Genomic DNA, 22,575 nt, shown 5'->3' with positions numbered 1-22,575 from the left:
TCATACAGGAAAAAGATTTCACACTAAATTACATATCAAGACGAGATCATCCTTGATTTAATTCATACAGGAAAAAGATTTCACACTAAATTACATATCAAGACGAGATCATCCTTGATTTAATCTACTCATACTGTACCCAGGGATGCGCAAACCTTTTCCACATACAGAAAAATGGAAGGGAAAAGAGGGCCTCTCCAACCTTTATGAAACGTGCCAAAAACTAATTAAATATGCTGTGGTAGTTCAACATATTTAAAGACAAAAACATTTCAAATTTTTGCTTCGTTATTGTTGACTCATGCACTATTTTTTTACAGAAAAAAAATCTCAAACTTTTGAATAAAAATGTAACACTAACATGTTTGTAAAAATATCATTTTAAAAACATTTTCAAAAGTGTATCTTGTAACATTCAAATTGATTTGGTTTTAAATTAAAAAATAGTAAAAAAAAATTCAGTCATTCAAATTCATTACAATTTTAAATGTCAAAAAAAGAAATTGATTTCTTGTAACATTAAAATGTTGAAATAAAAAAAATAAAGTGCAATCTCGTTCCATTCAAATTTATTTAAAATTATAAATGGAAAAATAACAAAAAGCGACACATTCAACAGTTACAATTTTGAAAAAAATAAAATCATGGGGCATAAGATCAACTTTTGTTGACACCGTTAAAAAATATATAAAAAGTGTGACATTTAACTTTTGTGAAATTGGTTTTTTTTTTAAATTCAATCTCTCAACTTTCTTCATTACCTTGCAAGCTGGGTTTAATCAAGAAAGAAAGAAGGAAAAATGACACAGGGGAGGCACGTTAATGAAATATCCAAGTGTAAACAGTGCAACTTTTATTTGATTTCTTTTCCAAGGCAATTTCCATGACACAGGTGTACATTGGTGACATTTCTTTTCCTGCTACGATATCGCTTTTCATTCAGCGCCCGGCGCGGTGAAACATTGCAGTGATTTAACCTATTAGGTGAAAGGTTGTCATTAAAGAATTGCATAGCGTAGCATCATGGTCAAATGTCAAAATTCAAGCTATTAAACATTTTCCTCACTTAATTTTATTTAGTTAATGTCCGACTTAATTCATGATAGATGAGACTTGCAAAGGAAAATTTATATATATATATATATATATAAAAGAAAATTTTAACATGTAAATATATCTATACGTTGAATATATTTTCAGTGTCAGGATGTTTCTGGATGTTAGCCGCGACGCACACTTGATTGTACAGCAAGATTCCTTCTCAACAGTATGTCATGACACTACGTTGCTTTTAACAACAACAAAATGCTTGTTTGACATTTAACATTATTCATGTTTGTTATATTTTGTCCACAAGTACTAAGGAATATTTGGGCCACGATAAGTCTTATGAAAATAAAAGGGCTGTTATGAGCAAAATGGCAAAAATACAAGAGGGGTAAAAAAAAAATATATATATTTTGAATATAAAGTCATAATTTTGCAAGAAAAATCAACACAAATGAACAACTATATTAAATACAGTAAAATAAGGACGGCATTTTACCCCCCAAAAAATTAAAATCCAAAAGAGTACAATTTAGAATTTGTAATTTTAATTTTTTTTGGGGTGAAATAGTTTATTTAATTTGTAACTATGTTATTTCAAAATTTTGTATGACCAATAAATCAGATTTTGTTTGTGCAATTTGAAAAAGGATAAAGGAAATCATGCACTAAAAAAAAAAAAAAACTCCTTTGTTCGTAATGTTTGCTGCTATCAGAAAGAAATTCACAGCAACAATTTTTTTTACATTTTACAATAAATGAGTCAAGTTGTAGTTTCAATTTTTTGTGGGTGAAATGTGGCTGTCAAGCATTAACGTTCGTAACAATTAGATCTACGCAACCCTTTTTATTTTATCGATTTTTGTCACGTTAAGCGTAATTCAAATACACCTTCAGGCAACAGAAGAAAAAAAAGATGCTAATGAAAAAAAAACGTAAGTTTGTTCGTAATGTTTGTTGCTAGCAAGACAGATGAAATTAACAGAAACAAAAAAATGATTTACTGATAAATGAGTCACGTTGTAATTTCAATGTTTGCGTGTAAAATTTTTACTTTTGTTGTGTGGTCAACTCTCACCAACATTGTTTGTTCTGTTTTAATGTAACCCGAAAAATGCTTTTTTGTTGTTGTTTGTAAGAGTTGCTGCTTGCAAAGCAGGTAAAAGTCAGAGAACCACGACCCCACCACAAATATTACCATCAATACTTTTGTTGTTTGTTGCGTCGTGAACCAGTATTGTTCATAACATTTTCGCGGCTCTTTTCATGTTAGTGTCAATGCAGCAAATGGAGAGATATAACACAAACCTTTTTGTTCATAAGGTTGGTTACTACCAACCCCCCCACCCCCAAAAAAAACGTAAACTTTACAACCAGTTAAGTTGTGATTTCCATGTCTTCGCATGTGAAATAGTTAGGTCTTATCAACCAGTAACATTCGTAGCAATTGCAAATATTGTATGACTTTTAATCCGATATTTTTCCCGCTGTAGTGTAATCCAAATACTCCTTCGTACAGTAGATGAGGAAAATGCCTTAAGCAAATATGCACTGTAAAAAAAAAAAAAAAAACTTCGGCATTCGTAACGTTGCCCGAAAGTGTCTCATCGCGTCCGTTCCTTTATAGAAGGCACAGATATGTGAAGTCATTTTTGTTATTCGTATTTCTTTTAATATACAAGTGACGTCAAACGTACGAGGCGATTGTGTGCACGTCCCAGCGATTCTAATGGCTCTTCGCCCATCGCAGCATCAAAAACACGTTTAACCCAAGACAGCTGGTATTGAAGTACTTTATTTATTTATTTATTTATTTTTTAAATCCAAACAAAATTTCAGCTTTATCCCTTTTGAGTCGTTTAGCCAGAGGGCTACGTGCTGTAAACGACAAACCCTGAATAAACGGGTCGCGCGCCTTCTTTGTTTTATAAGAAAATATTTGCGGAAGGTTACATGATAGGGAAATATAGCTATAAAGAGCTAAAGGTTGATTTAGAAAAGGGTTGATTGTAAACTTTTTTTTTTTTTTTTACAACAATGCGCACACGTCCTCCCTAGGTTTTAAAGGCGAGAGGTCAAGTGTGAGCCAAAAGGACAAAAAAGAAAAGGCCAAGTAGAGAAGCGCCCCCACTCAGGCGATAGCTTTCGCTTCGGGTAAGAAGGCCTCCCAGTACTTGATCAGCTGGAGACACACACACAGATACAGACACACACACACACACACACACACACACAGACACACACGAGAGATCACATGATTAACAAACTGGACTTGAGTCAAAAAGTGCTTTGAAGAGAACGGGGACGTAGTAGGGAGGGCATACGGGCACGTGGACGCCGCATCCACATACTGAGTCACATTATTAGTTGTTTGGAGGAAATTCGCAGTATTAGAAAAATACATTTTAATACAGTGGACCACTGAGACGGGACCGATTAGCGCAAATACGCTGATAATTGACGACCATTATAATTGGGGGGGGAAAATCAAATAAAAAATAAATCAGGCTTGGTTCTACACAAAAAAGAAAAAAAAACCAATGTAAAAAAAATTGCAAAAAGAGATTAGAAAGCCCCCACAAAAAAAAAAAAATCAGCAACAAAGAAGTGAATGTGCGGGGTTCCACTGTAACGTTATTTAACAACAACAACAACAAAAGACGTAGGGAGTGCATGCGTTCCGCACCCATATAGTGGGCTACATTATGAGTTACTTTTGGGGGAAATTGAAAGGATTGAAAAGTTTTTTTTTTTTTTTCCCCCCTTTTTCCTCCCCTCTTTAAATCGAGCAGCTGCAGGGAGTGCATACAGCCACACTTAGCCGCCTTTAAATTGTCTCAGGGAAACTCACAGGATATTCATTTGAATTTTCATTTTAACTTTTTAATTAATTAATTTATTTATTTAAAGGAGACATAAGGGGTGCATACAGGAGTATGTGAACAAGCCCTGCAGGTTTATGGAACAGAAACAATACATCAGGCGCCATTCAGGGTACTCCTGGGGGAAATTCTAATGACTTTGGTTCTATGATCATTTTATATATTAAATAAAAAGGAGCATACTTGGGAGTGTTTAAGTATTTATACTAGCTTGGTTACAAACAAAAACAAACAAAAAAAGAGCACAGATAGGGAGTGCGAACAGGCATCAGAAGACCACCTACATACGGAGTCTGAAACTGATATTTTAACAAATATTTAACTTTTTATTCCTCATTTTAAAGCAAAGGTAAGGGAGTATATGTAGCCCATGAATGCCTTACCTGCATATTGAGCCACATTACAAGTTGTATTGGGGAAAATTGTGTTTTTAAATTATAAGTTGTCTTGGAGTTTATTGTATTGTTGATTTAAAAAAATATATACATTTCTAAAAAACCCACGGGACTTCACAGGATTTATTTTTATCGTTGCATTTATTATGTTTTATTACTTTTTCTAATTTATTTAGTCAAAAAAAGTAATAAATTGTATACCTGCAACCCATTGCGAAATGTTTGGCCAGATATTACACTCACCTGTTGCTGGGACTTGAGCAGATTCTCCAGATATTTTATGATCTGTCTTTTGAAATTCCTCGCTTTTTCTTTCTGTAAAAAAAATAAATAAAAATAAAAATTAAGTTTGATACTAATCAGCATTGCGTTGGTTCAGTTGTCGCGTCAAATACGGGTACCTCAAAGCGGACCACTTCCTTGCGCACGGTGGCTGACACTCTGTCAAAGTCTCGCTCGTACTGCGTCACTTTGGCCTCCCACTGGGGATTACGAGAGAGAAACACATGCGCCAGTACAGTTCAGTTGTACTTAACTTTGAAGCGCTGTTGTCAAATGTAGGGCTGCAACAACGGATCGATAAAATTGATACAATTCGATAATTAAAAGTGTTGGCAAACAATTTCATTATCGATTCGCCGCGGCGCGCAAGATTATTAGGTCAGTCACCATCCGTGTGCCTTGTTGCCCAATTCTGACTAAAAGATTGAGCTGTTACTGCTGTGCACCCTTTGGCCTTTTGGGGGCAGTGTGGTGCACGCATGGAAATAACTTCACCAGAGGCCTCAGACCAGAAGAAAGTCACGACTCAACTCAACTCAAATAACTCATTTTTCACAGATTAGGAACAATATATGCCCGTGAGTACTGTTATATTACGTGTGTGTATGCTTTCAGACATGGCAGAATAACTTCTTACAAAGTAATTTTTCAGGTCATTGTTCATTTTTTAGTATATCTGTAATGTATATGTTCTACAGTTGGTCTTTTTTGTTTATTATTTATTTCTGACAGCTCAGGTCCCTTTTAAACAGCACAAAACATTATTGTGCACTTAAAAAAATATTTGCCAGAAATTCTAGGCTATATCATACATTTGCATGTTTTTGTGGGTTGGTCCATGGCCGACTGTAAAGCTGTTTGACAGTAAAATTTAGTTATTTATTTATTTTATTTTTTAATATTATTTATAACAAAAGCGTTATTCATGGAGCAAATGTTTGTGCACTTTTGTGGACTGCCAATTTTAAGTGTCCTTTTTTGGAATAAAGGGATGCAAATAAAAATGTAAAAAAAATATGATTCATTAATTAATTGAAAAAATAATGGACCGATTAATCGATTATGAAAATCATGGTTAGTTGCAGCCCAAGTAGAGTGTAAAGAAGAGATGTGCGCGGTACCTCTGCGATCTCCTCTTTGGTCAGCTGCAGCTTGTCGGGCTTGTTGGCCCACTGGAGTTTGGCCTCGGTCTCACGCTTCTTCTGCAGCGTGCTCTGCGCGTCCTGCCAGCGCTGCCACGCCTTCATGCGATGGTCGAATGAGCCCTGCGCACACGGGCCCAGTTTCATTTTACACATAGTACAGGCATAGAGAGGCCGTACGCGCATACTGTCAATTGCAATTCTGACTAAAAATAATTATTTAAGTGTTTTTTGTGTTTGGGATAGAAAGCATGCTTGGTAAGGACAGCATACCCTGACGGCACCGAGCAGTCGGATGAAATCGGCAATGAGCTCGGCGAAGCAGAAGGTGTCGTTGGCCGCCTGGTCCTGGTGTAGCTGCTCCATCTTGTCCTCCACCTCAGCCAATTGCGAGAGGGCTCGGGACAGCGCCGTGTTGTCCTCCGCGCTGCCCAGCATGGCGGCGCTCTTGGCGAAGCTCGCCGTGTTCATAGAAAGCTCTGGCGGTGACAGGTCGGAAGGCGGTTAGAGCCACCGTAGAGACCTTTTAACAGTGACGTTATACATACTTCCGGGTGGCAAAAGCTCAAGATTGCACCAATTCCAGGACTGGTGTCACAAATATAAATTTAAAATCCTAACCACAACTTGTAGCGTAAATCGGTCGTTAAGTAATGTAATATTCCTTTTGTCACCGCAAGTACAATGTTTCCAAACATTATGAAGCGGTCAAGAAGAAGTGTTTCAGCGGGTGGCATGTCACGTTACCTTTCCTGTGGATGACCAGCGACTCCACCAGCGCGTGGAGCTTCCTGAACTGTTGGTCTGCTGACTCCACCTCCTGCAGCTTCTCCTCGAACCACTGCGGCACAAAAACATGTTGGTGGAGCGGAGCTCAACACAATACTATCCACTGATTGGCCGACAAGATTATTGACACGATAATAATTGAAAAGAATTGAAATACTGTAGGTGAATAAAAAAACATTTCTTTCGTAATATTTATATATTTTTTAAAATGTCCAATTGTACAATTCTTGTATCATGAGAAGTAACAATACGAGCAAATACAGGAAAGCAAACTCTGACCAATCAATGACGCGACAGGCCTCCAAACTCACCACGTCGGACTCGTTCATCTTGATGGTCATTTTGCTGACGGCGTCCGTCGCCTTGTTGATCATTTTCAAGAATCCGGCGCCACTTAGAGCCTGCGTGCTCACGGCTCTGGGCAACTGAACACACAGTTACGCACCCGTTACAAGGAAATCCTAATAGCGGCTCACCGGTTGTCCAGACCGACCCCCAAAAGCTGCTCTGGATAAACCATTTGGTTGGTCTTACTTCCTCTCTCTCCAGGAACTCTCGCACGTCGGGGTCTTGGAGAAGCGAAGGATGAGTGACCACCCTCTGAAGATACCTGTTCAAATCAGGAGAAGAGGCGTCAAAGTTGAAGTTCAACCAATATTCACACACAAAATAGGGTTTTAACCTTGTATAAAATTTGGACAAAGTGTCATAATGTGCAACGTGAGCATGAGTTATGGGCATGGGTTTTGTCAGAGGGGCCCTAGTTGGGGGGGGGTGGCAAGCAAAGTGTTAGGTGGGCACTCCCCCCCTCAGAACTGCCAGTGCCGAGTAAAGATGTAGACTGTACCATTTGTTAGCTTCTCGCACTAGCCACTACGCCGTCGTCATTTGTGATCAAAAGGTAGAGAGTTATGTGATTATTGTTGTTTAACACTTAAGTAAATGTGTTACTACGGGAAAAAAATATCCCACATTCATCATTAAAGAAAGTACAGTGGTACGTTGTACTATATGCATGACACTTAATCGTGATACTTAAAACATTGCTAGAACAGTCAGCAAAAATTTTCTGATCTCACAGGGAAATATTGTTTTGAAAGTCGACCAACGTCACAGAACGGCTTGCGGTCGACCGCTGAGGTGCACCTCTCACCTCTCCAGGGCGCCTCTTCTTCTCTCGACAAAGTCCGCGGACGACGAGTCCTCCTTTCCCACCTTCACCTTGGTCATACCTGCGACACATCGACAACAACGTGAGACGAACCCACGACGGCACCGGCGGCGTGGTCCGCTGAAGCTCCGCCTACCCAGGATGCTCTTCTCCGGCGGAGGGGGCACGATCAAGCCATTGGGTGCGTGCTTCTCAGAGAGCTTCTCGTACAGGCCCAGGAAGTCACTGAAGCGTCGGCGCACCGTGAACGTCTTGTTGCAGAACATGGACAACGTGGTCTGAAACATTTTTTTTTAAATTATTAAAAAAAAAACACTTGTATGCTTTACATACGAACAATACGTGTGACACATTTGCACAGCTTTACCCGAGTGGACACTTTGTAGGCCATGTAGGCGGTCATTCCATCCCCTGAAAAACATTTAAAGTGTATTGATGTTAAATATTTACAAACATCAGATGCGTCAGACAACATACATTATATATTTACACTACTCACACAAAGTTAAGGATTTGGGGCTTATGGGTGAAATTTCAGAATGTACCTACAAGGCACTACAGCCTTTAGAGGTGAACTTATTTTGATCTTTTCTCAACTTGAATGCACATGATGTCCCACTGTTCAATGTTTTAGTATTTTTGGCACAACTTGCCGTTCTCTAAGAAGGAACTTAATGGCAAATTCATAACAGGTGTTCATGTTAATTGAATTTATGGGATAATGCCGGCTAAGTCTCACCTATTTTTTCTGGGTCGGTAATAGAGATGGTGATGTCAAATTTGTCTTCAAGCTCTGACTCCTCCTCTTCTTCTTCCAGCTGCAATAAGTGATGAAGAGAAGGGGAAACGTCACATATTTTTCTATGGAAGTTCTTAATGGATTTTGGCCATAACAGAACAAGCTGTGATACAGTGGTACCTTCACTTGACGAGTAGAAATAGGACGATTTCCCCCCTCAGGGCCAATACCGCTTATTAATAGTCAAGGAGGTGATATTTATTCACAGTTAAAGGGAAAATATTGCCGTAAAAACGGTTGAATAATAAAAACGTAACTTTTTTTAAATGCCTCAAAGCATATGATTATATGCTTTTAGCTAGCTTTTCAGACGCGTAACATCTGAACAGCTTTAAAATTCTAACAAAAAGTGCAGGGAGCTCCCAAGCTCTGCAGCATGTTTTAGAAAGTTAAATGAAAAAATTAAATGAACAAACAGCTCCCTAAAGTTTTATGCAGTAAATCAAGTTTTCCAAAATTTCAATATAACAGAAATCCTAATCTTTCACTTATCTTTGTTTTAAGTTCAAACAAAAACACAAAATGAAACGAGTTCTCAGGGTCAGCATCAACTCGTATAGAGTTAACTAAATAAATCAATAGGACTGAATGAATGAATGAACACACAAACAAACAAATAAATAGCTCCCTTAAATTTTCTGCAGTAAATCAAGTATTTAAAAATTTCAATACAAATGAAATGTTTTCACTTATCTTTAAGTTAAAAATCAAAACAAAAAGTGCAGCGAGTTCCAAGGGTCGGCAGCATCTCATAGAATTAGCTGAAAATGTAAGTAAGCAAGAAAGAAAAGCAAGAAAATAAATAAATAAATAAAATACAATAATTAGTTCTCTGAAATCAACCCAGTTTTAAATTGCCCTCTCATCGGTTATCGGATTTAAAGGTCCCGTATTCTGGCTATTTAGACCTCCATGGAGTGACTCTTTTAACATTGATTTAGTAAAAAAGTCTCAATTTCATTAAAAAAACAAAAACAAAAAACGTGCTGGTTTTGTCATGTGTCCACAAAAAGCTCCTCTGACTGCTACTTCTGTTTAACCCACTTCTGTATTCGCTTTGTCCATACTTGGCTAAGACCGCGCCCCTTTCCTCTGATTGGTTGCCTCCGTGCGGAAGACCCACTTGTGAGAGCACACGTGTTTGTTTTGTTGACCACGCTGGCTCGGGAGCAGAGAGGTAGGCGGATATGTTCGCTTGTGACGTAGATTACCTTGAGAAATTTGAATGACCCGATGTCAGGCCTCTCGGCAGAATAATGTCTGAAAGTCAGGAATGCTTGGATGATTTTAATTTTAGTTAATTTAGTTTACTGAGGCCCCACAGAGACAATATTACATCCCAAACACTACAAAAAGTTGGTTTGGCAAAATATGTTCCTTCTAAAACAAAGGCAGATTCAGATATGCGTCAAATTGCCGATAATCAGCCAGGCAGATAATCGTTCTCTCTCTCTCTCTCTCTCTCTAAATCGTAGATCGAGTGAATTATTGGGGGGGGGTAGTTATTTTCTTTGCATTGTTTTTTGCCCTACAAAACAGTACACATTTTCTTTATTAAAAACACCTAACAATTAAATTGTGATGTTTTTATTTTGGGGTCTGGGTCAAAGGCATTTAAAATGACTTCAATGGTGAAACATTATTTGATATACGAGCAAATTGATTTACAAGCTTGGTCGGGGACAAATTAATCTCCTAAATTACGGAACCGCTGTACGTGTCAAACTGAACTGAAACTGAAGAAGGTCAGCCATGTTGACCAAACTGCAGTCACTTACTTCTTCCAGCACAGCCGGCGGAGGCTTGGACACACTGGCGGCGCTTGGCACGGCGGGAGCCGACGAGGAAGGTTTGGCGACGGTGGCGTCCTTCCTCTCGCTCCGCGGACTGTCGAGAGACAGCTCCACTGTGGCTTCTGTGAGAAGAGGAAATACAAATACTTGAGTTCATCAGCCTCCTACCCAATGATAGCTGGGATAGGCTCCAGCACACCCGCGACCCTAGTGAGGAGAAGCGGCTGTGTGTGTGGATGGATGAAAAAAACATCCAAATGGATGGATGGAAATTTTAATGTATATTTATTATTAAAAGTGGACAATTATACATCCACTTATTTAATTTTCTGCCTCATCTACAAATGAGGCGGCACAGTGCACAACTGGTTAGCACATCCGCCTCACAGTTCTGAGGACCCGGGTTCAAATCCGGCCTCGCCTATGAGGAGTTTGCATGTTCTCCCCGTGCCTGTGTGGGTTTTCTCCGGGTACTACGGTTTCCTCCCCCAATCCAAAAACATGCATGGTAGGTTAATTGAAGACTAAATTGTCCATGAATGTGAGTGCGAAGGGTTGTTTGTTTATATGTGCCCTGCGATTGGCTGGCGACCAGTTCAGGGTGTATCCCACTTCCTGACCGCAGTTAGCTGGGATAGGGTCCAGCATACCCGCGACCCTAGTGAGGATAAGTGGTACAGAAAATGGATTAATGGATGGATCTACAAATGACCTGACCTACCTGTCCCATTTAAAAAAAAAAAAAAATAATCGTACATGGTCCTTGAGAACAAACGTTTCTTGAGATGGATAATTGTGGCTTTCCATTATAAGCTGGAAGTTATCATCAAAATCATATAATCAAAAAAAATCATGAAATATTTCAGTGTGTCATGAATTCAATCTATTTATGAGTTTTAATTTTTGAAGTGAACTGCAATGGACTGCTATTTGCGGGCGTTAGCGATGGGGCCCAACTGCAAATTGCAAAAATCTTTGACTAATTGTTGCTCATTATATATAATTGGCATGCTTTTTTATTTTTTTTAATTTAATTATTTTTTTCAAAACTAGGAGGACTCACCTGCAAATATATCAGAGCTTTCTTCCACATGGACCCCGTTCGTCCGGGAGTTGAGGCGAGAGCTGTCGCTGGGGGCGACGGCTTCCTCGGTGAAGAGGTCGCCGTGGTTACGCCCCAGCAGCGGTCCCCGGCCCGCTTTGCCGTCGCCGCTCGGAGACTTGTCTGCGAGAGGCTCGGCCTGCGGCTCTTCAGCGGCGGGGTTCTTCTTGGTGCCCAGCGGCTCCCCGAACAGATCCTCATCAGGCTCGCTGAAGAGGATCTTCTGCGGCGGCCTGGCGGATCTGATTTGCCGCGGGTCGGCGAACAAGTCGCTGCCCTCGTCTTCGAACAGGTCCGCGGCAGCGCTTTGCTTCTGGCCCGCAGCGGGGAGAGGATCGTCAAAGAGGTCGGCTAGAGGGTCGACTATTTTGCTAGATAGCTGTGGTGCGGGATCCACTGACAAACTGACGTCTAAAAGCTGTGCGTTTTTTTTTACTTCCTCTTTTGCGTTACCACACTCATCCGACCGGCTTTCACCCGCATCCTCGACCTCAACTTCCTGTTGCTGTGGGTCAGTTTCGCTTCCCAGTATGTCAACGAAATCATCGTTAAAAGGGTTTTCACTGGAGGCTCTCGCTTCACATCTGGAAGCGACAGAGACGGCCGGACTCATCCAGTTGCCTGCGAGGTCATCAAACTCGTCGGAAGGCTCGCTCGGCGTTTTGGATCCCGAGCTGCTGCCAACCGCGTCGCTCATGACGTCACTGGGAGGTGTCGTCAAATTGTCGCTCAGCGTTTTGGATTCCGACCCGCTGCTGATGAGGTCACTCGTGGGGTCGCTTGTGGCGTCACTGGGAGGAGTCGTCAAATCGTCACTGGGCCGGCTTACTGACGGCAACTCGCTAAGTGAGGAGTCGCTCTGGCAACAAAGAAGAAATATCACTCTCAGCTAAGAACATGCGTTGAATGTACATTTCTGCATTTTTCCTCTTTGTTTTCATCTTTAATCAATCCTAATTATAATTTAAACAATGTAAATTCCTAACAATAAAAAAACGAGCAGAATTGCAAACTTCATCCTCCCACATTCCCCAAAAATATATAAACTAAAATAAAAATAATGCACAGTAGGCTCACTGGCAATGCTACACCATCCATGAACATGAGTATAAATGGTTGTCTTTATCTGTCCTGCAATTGGCTGGCGAACAGTCAAGGGGGACCCGGCCGCTCGCCCAAAGTCAGCTGCGGTTGGGTCCGGCCCACCCAGGACCCTAAAGAAGACAAGCGCTATAGAAAATTGATGGCTTGGGTGCATGGATGATCCAGTGTATGATGTTCTACTCCAGTCCTGTGGGTGGCGGCATTACACAGTACAAGTTAGATCAGAGGATGTCACCTATCTTTGTCAACTGTGGGCCTATGAAGGCTTTGAAGCTCTTTTGTGATTAAGGGCTATTACAAAGCTTCACTTGACTCGATAAAATTGACATTCTGGAGTGATTCCGCTTCCAATCCGTACAGCAACACTAGTCAACCACTTTATTGACTGTTGATAAAACATTTAAGTGATTGTTTAATTATCTAATTACTTTCAAATGATGCTCCCCCCCCTCCCCAAAAAAAGGGCTCAGTGAGTAAGAGGGGGGGAGAGCAAGTTGGCACATTTGCTGTGTTTTGTGCAAAAGCTGCAGAGTCAGCCTTTTCCCCAAATTGCAGTCTTCTTTTTTTCCCCTTTTGAACTTTGAAGCGAAAACATCCGGGTTCTAACCACGTGACCACCGCCCGCTCACATGACAGGAGACAGGGCTCCATCCTTGTGTGCGAGGGCCACTTTTTTGTTGTTGTAATCTTCAGTCAAATTAGAAACCACCACTTATTCAGAATCGCAAAACCCAACATATCCCAAAATATAATAATATTAATAACGATGCACAAAATGTTTGTCCAGTTTGTCCGTCCACTAGCAGCCAAACGATCACAGGGAATTAAAAGACGACGTCTCAGTTAAGGGAATGAAGAATCACATTGGGATTCACGTTAAAGTAAACATCGCATAACAAAGCAAAATGTGTCACTTTTAGGCAACCATGTGGATGCGAGTAAAAACCTTTTTCTAAAACAACAACAAAAAAGTGGAGACTGGTTTCCCAGCCCCCACCCCCACCACTACCACCACCGTCCACGCATTGCTATGGCTAACCGTCAGTGACAGTTAGCCGAGTGAGCTGACTGACACAAGCGGTCGTGGGGAAAAAGTTTGGGACCGTCCGTACCACACTCATGAAGAGGTCGTCTCCGTCGTCTTCATCGCTGCCTCGGCCTGCGGCGTCTCCGGAGTCAGGGAACGGAGGAGGACTGCGCTCCGAGCTGGTCGCCATCTTCAATTCGCTTTAAAAACTTGACAGAGAGACGAGGCACGACAGACGACGGAGAGCGTGGGCTTTTCGGAAGATTTCGGTGTACTCCTCCGCTGCCCATGCGAGCGCACGCAAACACGTCTGTGGAAAGTGGCGCCCGGGGGACGGTGGAAGTGCTCCGAAGTCGACAGTGGAGCGAGGCAGGAGGAGGGCAGAAGGGGGGCGCGACGCTAATAAACCGCCGCTGTCACTTCGTCCTTCCTGGTTAGCTTAGCGAGCTAACCTGCTAGCGCAAAGAGGTCTTGGCCAGCTATGTGCGCTGGCACCTTTCAATATTCATAAACAAACAAAGTAACCTCAGTGTGTTTAATAACGCATAATGTTAACCTAATATGAAATTATATGTTTTAATACATGCATTTGTATTTTCGTTGAATAAACTTTATTGACACGTCATCCCAGCCAATAGGGAAGTACGTCAAGTACGAGTTAATTTTTAACACGCTAAAACAATTGACTGTTAGCAATATTTGACAGCGACTAGCTACTACTTACCATAAAGGAACACGAAAAGAAATTGTCACTTTATTTTTGTTTTAAAATAAATACATAGTCTTTCTGTCTCTGTTCTGACAAGCGGAACAGCCTACAGCGACACAACAAACTATTTGGACAAAAACTGTGCAAAGCCACCACCATTAAATACACGCCTATTGCAGGGGGCGGGGGGTTGGAATGAGACGCTGGGTAACAACATGGTGCAAATAACTCATGTGACGCCAATTTAACCAGAGCAGTGCGGGGAGTGTCCAAACTTTCGTTTACACTATAGGAGGATATGAGGCGGCACGGTGGTCAACAGGTTAGAGCGTCTGCCTCTCACACTTCTGCGGACCGGGGTTCAATCCCCGCCTGTGTGGAGTTTGCATGTTCTCCCCGTGCATGCGTGGGTTTTCTCCGGGCTCTCCGGTTTCCTCCCACATCCCAAAAACATGCATGATGGGTTAATTGAAGACTCTAAATTGTCCGTAAATTGTTAGTTTGTATGTGCCCTGCGATTGGCTGGCAACCAGTTAGGGATGTACCCCGCCTCCTACCCGATGATAGCGGGGATAGGCTACAGCACTCCCGCGACCCTTGTGAGGATAAGCGGCACTACAGCACTGCTAATGAAGTAGGGGCAAAGTCGTTAGCGCATTCCGTCTGTGGACGTCAAATGCCAAAGAACAGGGAAACCACTACATTGTGCTGCAAATAGTCACAACAACGTACAGCAAGAGAACTGAGAATGACCCTTTTACAGATTGGGTTTCTTTAAAAATATTATGTATTGATATCACACGCTTAGTGTTGACAAACACGTAAACCGAACGAAACTCGGTTGAAGAGATGAGCAAGTTATGACTGAATTTCAATGTCCATGCTTTGCCTTTGACGGGGACGTCGCCTCTTCCAACATGGCCTCCAAGTAGGCACGTCTATTAGTTGGGTTGCCACAGCGCCCTGGCGTATCTAGTCTTCCGGTCATCTCTATGAGCTTGGCGCCAGCTTCACTTCCTGGTTAGCTTAGCGAGCTAGCCTGGCCAAGTCGCTCGCAAGCTGCTGAGCGGCTCAGTCACGGGACCTATTGAGCAAACTCGGCGGCTTGAAAAAAAAAAAAAAACAAAGACTCGTGGCAGGGCAGCGAAGGAGCAGTTCGCCTGACTGCAAATGACAACCGAGTTTGGGGATGCCTACTGTCAATTCAACCGGAGATGAAGAGCCGCTTCTCTCTGGAAAACGTCAGCTGTACAACGAGGCGGACTCGAATGATGAAGGTGAAAAAAATATATTAAAAAAGTCGAGCCGGTTCTTTATGAACCAGGAGTAGTTTGTTAATTATTTAATATTTAAATGTTTCGTTTCGCCGGGATTGTTCAACAAACTCGAAATTATGCACTTTTTGGAATGTAAACAAATTGATTCATTTTTCAATGGATTTTCGTTTCTTATTTTACACGCAATATATTTTATTATCAAGTTACTTGTGATGTTACGCGTATTTAGGTAGTTGCTAGCATCACATTTTATGGTATCCTTGATATTAACCATTCACGAGTGGAAAGGTTTTATTTGTTTGCATTTTAGAAGGCGGCACGGTGGACGACTGGTTCGAGCGTCTGACTCACAGTTCTGAGGACCGGGGTGCAAATCCCGGCCCCGCCTGTGTGGAGTTTGCATGTTCGTGGGTTTTCTCCAGGCACTCCGGTTTCTTCCCACATCCCCCAAAACATGCATGCTAGGTTAATTGAAGACTCTAAATTGCCCTTAGGTGGGAATGTGAGTGCGAATGGTTGTTTGTTTGTATGTGCCCAGCGATTGGCTGGAAACCAGTTCAGGGTGTGGCCCGCCTCCTGCCCGCAGATATCTGGGATTGGCTCCAGCACTCCCGTGACCCTTGTGAGGATAAACGGCTCAGAAAATGGATGGATGGATGCATTTTAGAAAAAAAATATGTGTAATAATCGCTGTGTATGTTTGGTCATAAATTGTAATTACACTACATGATTCGTAATTTTATGAGATTATATTATTATATATTTTTAGAAAACGGTGCTATATTCAGGATAAAACAATATTTTTATCAATATAAAACTGTCTATTTTCATTGTAAAAAGTAGCATATATTGAGTATTAAATTAATAATTTTACAAGAATAAAAGTATATGATTTTGAGAAATAAAGTAATACATTTTTTAGAATAACGTAATATTCTGAGAATGAAATCTACCCCAGTATTTTGGCACATCACCATCAGATTAATCAATAATTAGTATCAGAAATGTGAAGTGATTGCAGAAAACTTGTGGTTAGGGGGTAAATGCTCCCCCAGGAGCCAAAATTTTGTCTATCATCCTCCCTGTTTTGAATATTATATAACTTGACACGAACCTCTACACTGCTCATCTTTACACAGGCCACCAAACTGCTCCTGTGATATCCGTCTTCACTTCACCTTTGTAAAAATACAACAATATTCTCGTACGAGACTAAAGTCGTAACAGTAATACTTTAATCTAGGAAATATACCGGTGCTTCTTTTTCTCTAAAATTAGAAAAAACCGAAACTTTATTCTCGTAATTTTACATTTCCAACTTTATTTTCCCGAAAATGTATGACTTTAATCTCATAGTGTAATTATTGTTTTTCTTTGCTTTTTGGCAATTACACTGTCACGGGCCAAAGATTCCCCAGAAGAGGGAGTAAAGACCAATTTGTACCAATTACTCAGAGTTTTTATTTATTTAGGTGAAACTTTATTTGAGAGGAGCACATCAAACGAACGCAATGCCGACGAGGACGCACGCCCCAGATTGACATACGAGGAAGCCATCGAAGCAGCAGGTAATTGAAAATGGGACACCATCTGGGAAGGATGGGATCACGGGTCAAGTCAGAATCAAATGTGAAATCAGCAGTATTCTCTTTTATGCAAAGAGACTCGCCTCCTAAGTGCATGCATCAGTCGTTCATCATCACAGTTAAGGGAGAGTACACAAATGACTGTTTTGATGTTTTAATATACTCTGCTTGACTTAATTTTTACTTGTTTAGTCTTTTAAAATGTTTTTTAAAAAGAACACTTTTGTCACACCACTGCATGTATGTGGCACATAAACACAAACCTCCCCCTCTGTGTCGAGAAATTCACCGAGCACTCATGTCTGTGCCGGTTATCAAACGCTCAAGCTGTTCGCTGACTTTGACATGATAAGTGGGGGGGCGTCGCGGCCGTTTCGGCATGATAGGGCCTCGGACAGCGCGGTGCGCCGACCAGACTCCAAACGAGTGTCTGTGGATCTTCGCCTAGCCTATTTGATCATGTCATGGGGCAGAGAGACGCGGTGTGGGTGGCGGCTATGATGTAAATGAGCCCCACACTGATGTAACAGCGGGGTGGCTGTGCAGAACTCCTCGCACGCTCACTCATTTTCCCAAATAGGCAGCAAATGAACAACTTACTTGGGTGTGTAATAACACACAACGATAAGCATTGAATTGACAAAGTGACACGTTGACTTTTCCACGCCGCAATGACAGTTAAATCCTGAAGTCGACAAAACCAACAGGGGGTGATGTTTGCGTAGTAAACTAGTAGTGGGGCCTCAAGCAAGTGTTCATGTTTGATTAAAAATTCGACAAATTCTTTCCTAAAATACAACAAAAGTATCCATGCACGCCCATCTGGAAAGGCTAAGAGTAGCGCGACATGATGAACAGCCTTAAATCCTCGCGTCAGCCGTCAGCAAATTGACCAAACAATATAAACACAGACAATATAATGTAGTATCTGCTCACGCAATGAAACAGAGACACGGCATGGTTAATCAAGAAGCTCTTTATTGTAAAACTGAACGGTTAGTGTAGCGCTTCTCTCTCCATGCAAAACGTAAGTTGTCTTACTGTGGTGTATAAACATAATAGTCAGTCTTTCATAATACTTTTAAGATGTTTCACAAAAATATGGTACTCATACTTTCAGTTTCAGCCATTTTAAACCGATTTCACAATAATGGAAAACTAGTTTAGTCAGCCATTACACCGCGGCTGAACTTTTGTGTGCCGTGCTTCCTGCTTTCAGGCTTCGGCTCGTTCCAGTGGCTGCTGCTGCTGGTGTGCGGCTGGGCTAACGCCAGCGACGCCGTCGAGATCGTGGGCGTGTCCTTCCTGCTGCCCACCGCCCGCTGCGATCTCCTGCTCAGCTCCTCCGACATGGGCCTGCTGACCGCCTCCATTTTCCTCGGTCGGTCAACGCTAGCCTTTCTAAAATATTTCGGTCCCGACAGTCGATGAAACGAACCCCCATCCTGTCTGCCAGGCATGATGGTGGGCGGCTACATGTGGGGTTACATGGCCGACCGGAGGGGGCGCAGCAGAGTCTTGGTGGTCTCCCTGACCGTCAACGGCCTGTTCGGAGGCCTGGCCAGCGCGGCGCCGTGGTTCTGGCTCTTCCTGCTGCTCAGGTTCATCAGCGGTGTGGGGTGAGAACATTGGAGGATGGAGTTCGGTTTCATCCATCTTTCCGTTTTCTGTTGCGTTCGTCCTCATTAGGGTCACGGGTCAGCTGGAGCCCTCCCAGCTGACTTGGTCGCCAGCCAATCAAATGCAGCAAGCAAACCATGTTTGGGATTGAGTCGACACTGTTGCGTGTCCACAAGTTTGGAGCATGTAATGACAGAATTCAAAATAGTGACAACAATGCCCTGATTTCTTTCTCTAGGGTTGGCGGGTCCATTCCTGTCATCTTTTCCTACTTCTCAGAGTTTATGCCCCGACTGAGGCGAGGTGCCATGATCAGCGCTCTGGCCACCTTCTGGATGGCGGGGAACATTCTGGCTGCAGGTGCCAAGGCACCACAGAACAACTACATTATTATTATTATTATTTTTGTCATTATATATAAAGTGTGTGTGTGCAAAGGTTTGGCCTGGTTGGTGATCCCCAGAAGCTGGGCGCATTTTTCCCTGGGCCCGCTGGACTTCCAGAGCTGGCGAGTGTTCGTTGTACTCTGCTCCATCCCGAGCATCACATCAGCGCTCATCTTCAAGCTGTTCATGCCCGAGAGCCCCAAATTCCTCATGGAGGTATCTACAGAAAGCCACATGAAACTCTGTTCTAAAATGAACCCTACCCTAACCCTAACCTAACCCAACCCTAACCCTACTGGATTAAATGTTCATAACATATCCTAGATTGAACTCAGAATGAAATACCAAGTGAGTGGTTCGGCTACGTTCATACATAGATCGTAAACATCAATTGATGACCTGATTCCCCAGTTGTCCAAGGACATCTAGTCACAATTCCAATGTTTTTTGTCTCTGTAGGCTGGTCGAGAGAGAGAAGCGATCCACGTCTTCCGCCAGATGTTCCGACTCAACATGCGTGGGAAAGGAGCATCTTTCCCAGTAAGCAGAGGGTTCTGTGTAAAAAGGCAAAGGCGGGTATTGTCGGAATCTTCTGTCACTATGTCTCTGATGTGTCAATTACGCGGGATCACTGTCTAAAAGAGGCTTTGGTTCAGTAGTTGTAATCATGTCAAGCTTGTGTTCGCTTTTGAAGGACTTTTCTTTGCACGTGAACATGAAGCAAAGAGAGCACAAGACTGAGATTCGACAGCCCTGTGGACGACTCGCCGCTATTCTCAAACAGGTGAACATGATAGGAGACTCATGACAAAGTTAAATACAGTGCGGGGGTTAGGGACTGGGCCCGACCGTGAATAGGGAAAATCCGTGGATAATTGAGAGCCATTATAATTTGCATTGAAAAAAATTCTTAAATAAGCGAGGACAAACTGCCAGTAAGCGTTTTCTGGGTCGGTTCCCCCTAAAAAAAAAATATATATATATATATTTTTTGGGGGGGACTGCGGGTATGCAGGGGGTCCACTGTACAGTGGTGCCTTGAGATAAGAGTGACCCGACTTACGATTTATTTGCGATACAAGCGTTGTTCGGACGATTTTTATTTGTATTTGTAAATCACAGATATTTGAACACAAACTGCAGCAACACATGTAGACAGGCAATATAACTCAGTCATATTGTCTTCATCCTCTTCAAAGAAGAACTAATATTAGTGCCGTAGTGAGGGGCTGAGACCGTGTCTTTCTTAGACTGGCCCCTCTTGGCCAAGGTGCGCACACCAGAAGGAGCAGCACAATGTCTATTGTATTGAAGCCATATGTGACAAAAACAGTTTTTAATTCTCATTTATAATGACATTACTGTATGTTTTTATAAAGTGCAATCTACCAATGGCACTAATGACAGTAACGGGAGGCAAAAGGAAGGTGTTTGCGGAGCAACACCGTCACTCACCTGGTGGCTTTTTATCGGCATTGTTGCTGGAATGTATTAAGTGTTTTGCTGTATAATAATTGGATTGCTATCATCGCCACACAACAGGGTCTGATCCCGGTCCGGCAGATGTTTGACGGGAACCTCAAATCCAGGAGCATCGTGCTGCTAGTCATCTTTTACTGCATCTCTTTCGGGTACGACGTCCATCCGGTCCAGTAGTTTTGGAAGTGTGTGTGTGTGGTCGTTGCTACTGCTGTAGTATCAGATCAATTTAGCGTCATCCATCGTTTTAGTTTAAACCGTGAGTCAAGATGGGATTCGGAACAACTTTGTACGCAACTGTCATTATGGTACTATTATTGTTGTGTATCCGATTGTTGTTGTGCCCATTGTTCTCTCGTTGCTCCCCCCCACTGCCACGTCTACAGTATATCCTGCTTTCTTTCTCCATCTTCCCTTCATTCCTCTACTTACTCTGTCTCTCCATCTCAACCCAAATGGCAGAGACAGATGGTCGCTCCCAACAAGCCGGATTCCGTTCGAGGTTTCTTCCTTGAAGGGAGTTTTTGCTTGCCTCCATCACAAAATTCTTGCTCATGTCGGGTTCAATTGGGTTTCTTTAATGTACGAGGAGTGTGATTCTTGACATGATCGATGTATAAAGTGCCTTGAGCTATCTTTTGTTGATAATTGACACTTTGTAGGTAAAAATGACTCTACTCGACTTGTGTGTAGTTACTACGGTCTGTGGATGTGGTTCCCCGAACTTTTCGCCCGAATGGAAGCCGGCGGATCCCCGTGCGCCAACATGTCCGCCGGGTATGAACAGCGGAACCGCAGCTGCTACCCTGTCAACACCGTCGGTGTGTAACATTTACATGTAGACACTCTTTGGACGCTTCGTTTCGTACACCCGTGGTTGTCAAACTGGGGTCCACGGATCTGCAGGGTTTCACGAGTCGTAGCTTGGGGTCCGCAAACTTATTTGTGTTAAAGTATGTTGGATCATTTAAAAAAACAAATGCATACCTACATATGGAGACTGGGTTACCAACATAACCAACATAATTGAACAATTACCCTCCCCTAGCCTGGCCAATTAAAAGCCGCGCCTGTAATTGTGACATAAATCTGGCATTCCTGCACGAATAAGGCGTAATATTATGAGAATAAAAAGTTGTATTTTTCAAATTCATCTTCCCTCTTATTAATGTTTGTCTTGATCATTATATTTCTACTTTATTCCCAAGAAAGTATAACTTCTTATCCTGATAAAATCCATCTTTGTTCTTGAAAAGATTACAGCAGCTCCTTATGTCACTCACCAGGCCACACCTCTTAAAGGCTCACATCCTGTACACAAATACTAAAGTAAAGCAAAGCAAAGCACATTTATTCATAGCGCATTTCATACACAAGGTAAACTCAATGTGCTTTACATGATTAAAAGTAAGTAGTCACCGTGGGTCGTTTTTAGTTGTGTTTCACTGGCAGCCGTTTTCCTCGCCAGTGTACGAGGAGGGATTCTTCATCGCCGCCGCCAACCTTCCCGGCAACATCTTCACCATTCTGGTCATTGACAACGTTGGAGGGAAGCTGCTGCTCTGTGAGGAATGCCGCGGCTTCCGCACTTCATTTTTCTTGATTCTGTTTGACGTTGACCTCGTGTGTGTGTGTGTGTGTGTGTGCGCGTGCGCGTGCGTGTGCGCTCGCAGCGTGCAGCCTGCTGATGTCCAGCCTCAGCGTGTTCCTCATCTTCGTGGTGCAGACCAAAACACAAAGTCTGGTGCTGTCCTGTTTGTTCAGCGGCGTGTCCGTCATCACCTGGAACGCTCTGGACGTCGTGGGCACGGAGCTCTACCCCACGCAGCTGCGGTACATTTGGGCTTGCTTGAAGGAGGCGTATATTTGAGGATTCACTGTTGTGCGGCATCTGTTTTAACGTTTAGTTAAGTGGACGTTGCGCCCGACGACTAATTAGGACACAGCATCTATATGAGGAAAGTGTTTATGTTTTCCTGAGTAGA

At 42.3% G+C, this 22,575-nt stretch overlaps 2 protein-coding genes across 2 annotated transcripts in view; one reads left to right on the top strand and one right to left on the bottom strand.

Annotated features, from left to right (window-relative positions):
* Positions 1-823: 823 nt before the first annotated feature.
* Positions 824-14,386, bottom strand: snx1a (sorting nexin 1a). Its single transcript, XM_061677890.1, has 15 exons — positions 13,619-14,386; positions 11,364-12,261; positions 10,286-10,422; positions 8,448-8,526; positions 8,076-8,119; positions 7,845-7,986; positions 7,691-7,769; positions 7,072-7,147; positions 6,849-6,962; positions 6,496-6,589; positions 6,022-6,227; positions 5,728-5,871; positions 4,726-4,806; positions 4,568-4,639; positions 824-3,229 (listed from the first exon to the last, which is right to left on the bottom strand). Exons 1-15 carry the CDS (start codon positions 13,721-13,723, stop codon positions 3,179-3,181), a joined length of 2,322 nt encoding a protein of 773 aa, XP_061533874.1. The 5' UTR covers positions 13,724-14,386; the 3' UTR covers positions 824-3,178.
* Positions 14,387-15,248: 862 nt separating this feature from the next.
* The window catches only part of sv2 (synaptic vesicle glycoprotein 2), a 10,517-nt gene continuing 3,190 nt past the window's right edge, over positions 15,249-22,575 (top strand). The window contains exons 1-12 of the mRNA XM_061677888.1: positions 15,249-15,519; positions 16,992-17,087; positions 18,325-18,486; positions 18,562-18,724; positions 18,964-19,085; positions 19,164-19,327; positions 19,571-19,651; positions 19,806-19,895; positions 20,654-20,742; positions 21,284-21,411; positions 22,059-22,154; positions 22,264-22,423. Of these exons, the coding sequence (XP_061533872.1) occupies positions 15,432-15,519; positions 16,992-17,087; positions 18,325-18,486; positions 18,562-18,724; positions 18,964-19,085; positions 19,164-19,327; positions 19,571-19,651; positions 19,806-19,895; positions 20,654-20,742; positions 21,284-21,411; positions 22,059-22,154; positions 22,264-22,423 (1,439 nt within the window). The 5' untranslated portion in view covers positions 15,249-15,431. The remainder of the gene's footprint in view (positions 15,520-16,991; positions 17,088-18,324; positions 18,487-18,561; positions 18,725-18,963; positions 19,086-19,163; positions 19,328-19,570; positions 19,652-19,805; positions 19,896-20,653; positions 20,743-21,283; positions 21,412-22,058; positions 22,155-22,263; positions 22,424-22,575) is intronic.

The sequence above is a fragment of the Phycodurus eques genome, chromosome 5 (genome assembly GCF_024500275.1).
Source record: "Phycodurus eques isolate BA_2022a chromosome 5, UOR_Pequ_1.1, whole genome shotgun sequence".
In the NCBI taxonomy this organism is placed as follows: Eukaryota; Metazoa; Chordata; class Actinopteri; order Syngnathiformes; family Syngnathidae; genus Phycodurus; species Phycodurus eques.
Note: the sequence above shows the minus strand (reverse complement) of the source record. Positions and strands in the feature narration are given on the sequence as shown.